The sequence below is a fragment of the Apis dorsata genome, unplaced genomic scaffold (assembly GCF_000469605.1).
Source record: "Apis dorsata unplaced genomic scaffold, Apis dorsata 1.3 scaffold_591, whole genome shotgun sequence".
Lineage (NCBI taxonomy): Eukaryota > Metazoa > Arthropoda > Insecta > Hymenoptera > Apidae > Apis > Apis dorsata.
Window position 1 is genome coordinate 315,370 of NW_006263796.1, and position 3,237 is coordinate 318,606.

General features: G+C 34.5%; 1 protein-coding gene across 8 annotated transcripts in view; it reads right to left on the minus strand.

Annotated features, from left to right (window-relative positions):
* LOC102676482 (fasciclin-1) overlaps positions 1–2,941 on the minus strand; it is a 308,866-nt gene extending 305,925 nt beyond the window's left edge. For 3 of the 8 annotated variants that reach the window (XM_006621149.2, XM_006621148.2, XM_031513137.1), the window contains exon 1: positions 2,341–2,939. In XM_006621149.2, coding sequence (XP_006621212.2) covers positions 2,341–2,457 — 117 coding nt within the window. In that variant the 5' untranslated portion in view covers positions 2,458–2,939. Of the gene's footprint in view, positions 1–2,340 lie in introns of all 8 variants that reach the window. The other 5 variants (XM_031513134.1, XM_031513132.1, XM_031513135.1 and 2 more) reach the window with 3 other exon arrangements.
* Positions 2,942–3,237: the final 296 nt, after the last annotated feature.

Consider the following 3,237-nt stretch of genomic DNA (forward strand, 5'->3'; position numbering starts at 1 on the left):
GGAGAGGTTAAAACGGGGCGAATCATATTTCTACGGTGATAAAAAAGAATCGTGGAAGTTCGGTGGCGAGCGTGGAATGAAATAAAAGCTGCGAAAATCGAGTTCGAGGACCACGCTGGCAAGTAGTTTGTTGAATCGATCGAAGTGAAAACTAGCCCCAAGCGAAAACATCCTGACGATTTTTGTCGCAGCAACAAGTTGGTGGGTGGGACCCGTTCGGCCTGGCTTCGAAGCCTGGATACGCATTATTGTAATATTCAGCGAGGTGAATTCAAAGCCGCCAAAGGAATCCCAGGGGGATTTAATGTAGATCAGTCCATTTAACTAAACGTGAAACGCGAAAGGTTGGCCGCCTCCGGTTATGAAACTTGTCTTTTTAAATGATATCGCGTGAAAAATTGGATCGATCGAGCGATAAAGATAATTTGGATCGAATTCGTCGGAATAAAATATATTTTACTTCGGTATTGATTGGAATCGATCTTAAAACGGAGAGAAAATTAACTGGATTGAATGAAAAGAGAATTGGACCATTTGTATGATCTGTCTTAATATCTTGGATTTTTAAAAATATAAAAAGTACGTGTGTTTAATTAATCATTTCTTTAATACAATATTTGAAATTTTTTTTATAAAATAACAATACAAATTTTTTGAAAATTTTATTTGGGTTGACGTGAATTGGGAAAATTGCCTATAGAGAAGGATAATATGTTATAGAAAGATTTCTAAATTTATATGATTGATAAAAAATTGAATATCGTAAGGAAATCATGTAATAATTGTTATATTTCAATTAAATCCAATATTTCTTCGCGTAGTTTAAAAAATGTTATTTTTTATGAATAATTATTTAACATTATTTTTTTCGATCCTCGTAACCTAATCCATACTAATAAAAAAATATAAAACAAAGTAAATGTGAAAAATTGTATAATTTAACAATCATGTCTACAATTTGAAAAATACAGAAAAGTATATTTTTATAAAAATATACTAATCTAATAAATTGTAGAAATAATTTTTCCATTAAAAGATGAATAATATTGTGGAATTAATTTTCAACTATCTTCAACGAAAAAATGATATGATTTATTCAACACAAACTTCTGTAATAGGAAATATTTTTCTTTTTTATTTATTAATTATAAGCTATGTAATATAAAACGTGTAAAAATTAAAAAAAGAAAAAAGAAAAGATGTCCATTTGATAAGGGTAAGGGTAAGAAAGGGTAAGAAAGAGTCGAGTAGCTCTCGATTTTATATTGTCCAACCTCTTTTATTGCGTCATTAATTAACAGAATGATGTGAGATGGTGCGTAAACCTTGCTATAAAGGTTAGCACATAGAGAGGACCCTAAAATGAAGTGATTCACTTGTCTCGACAAAAAAGCTGTTAGAGTTTCTATTGGCAATTTGATGATGATATAAAAAGAAATTAACTCCTTAGGTCCCAATAGTAATATTTAATACGAAAATCCGTAAATAATACATGATCTGATTTCGATACGATTTCGATGTTACGATCATGGCAAAAGAAAATAATTTCTAGACATAAAACTTCCTCTATATAAGTGAATCTTATATTATTTAATAGTAATTTAATATTCCGATTTAAAAAATATTTTTAAGAAAAGTCTTGCCAAATTCACAAATATTTCGAATTAAAAATTGATTCAATATCGAAGTATTTATGTATTTGGGATTTTTCATAAAAATATACTTTGAATTAAAAATTAGAGTTTCATAGAAATATATTTCGAATTATAAATCGAAAGCAATATATTTTCGAATTAAAAACTTTCTTTATTTGAAGTTTTATGCCATTTTATTCTTACGAAATTTTATTTCTTACGAAATAATTATTTTTCACGAAAAGAAATATAATACATTAAAGAAATATAGTACGAAAAGAAGATTCAATCATAACTATATCTAATAAAATTAATGCGCCATATTAATTTTCGTAGGTCGTTAGATGATGACGTCAGAGATGTACACCATATTTAATTTTGTCAGCTTCATTTCCACGAATTCTCTCTAATATAAAATATATCGCGATATATATTATTACGACGGAATACTATTTAAAGTTATAGAAGGTTACGAGTTTCAAACAAAACAACAAAAATCATTGCAAACGAATCAACAAAAATATTCGCCATCTGTTAACATACTTTATTTTTTGTCCACGCGCCGAAATGCTTCGATGTATTTCGTGATGAAAGTCGAAGGACATGACTCGTTTGAACACATTCACTGCGCGCCAAGGAGAACGCTATGCTCGAAATGCGTAATACATTTGAGTAAAAGGAGGAAAAATATATCAAATATTCTTACCTGGGACAAGTCGGAGTCATCGCGAATCCTGGCGTCCATAGTTTGAGTGGCGATGATTTCGATTGCAAAGGCAATCAGGACAGCCGCGGTGAACAAACAATTGCTGATTGACGACATAGTTCTCCGTGAAATGTTCACTGATTCGAACAAAGAATGTCACGATCGCACGAAATTCACCAATTCACTATTCGGAACAGTAGTTTTTTCAATAATACGGCACAAAGAAAAACCGACGCGAAACTACGATCGAGGATCACGGTCGATGCGCGCTCTACTGCACAGCAACTTCGATAGGTCGAAAACGCGCAATTGGGACTGTTTTCAAGAGTCAGCGACCTAACGGTCGCACGGTATGCGCACTACCGCCGCACGCGCGGTATTTGAAACGAAGAAAACGTTTTTTTTTTAATCAAGCACGAAACGACGTGACGATAAACGGGGTTGGAGAACACGAAGAAACTGAACGACAAGATCGTTCGACGTCACGAGAAGAACTCTCGGATCGAGAATTAACGCACAAGACGAGTCACGAGAGGAGCAAACGAACCGAATGACTCCACACTCTTTTCGTAGGACGTGTCAACGATACGGAGGATGGCGCGGAACTGCGCCCTCTCCATGCCTGGACCCCCGTAGCCCCCACCACACCACCGAAACGAGTCTTCGGTATACCGTACTGTCGTCTCCCCTCCGCCGCGTCCGACTTTCCCCCTCCCTTGCGCCACGCGTTACCCATAGCTCGCCGCGACACACATTAAACACACCCGTATCGCGATGAGACTTGTGAGTTGAAATGGTCATTCAATTCTCTCTTTTGCAAGTAGTTTTCTGTTAGGATTTATTCCAAGTTATAGTTTGGGTATAAATATTGGAAATAATATGGATTCGACGTTTGAT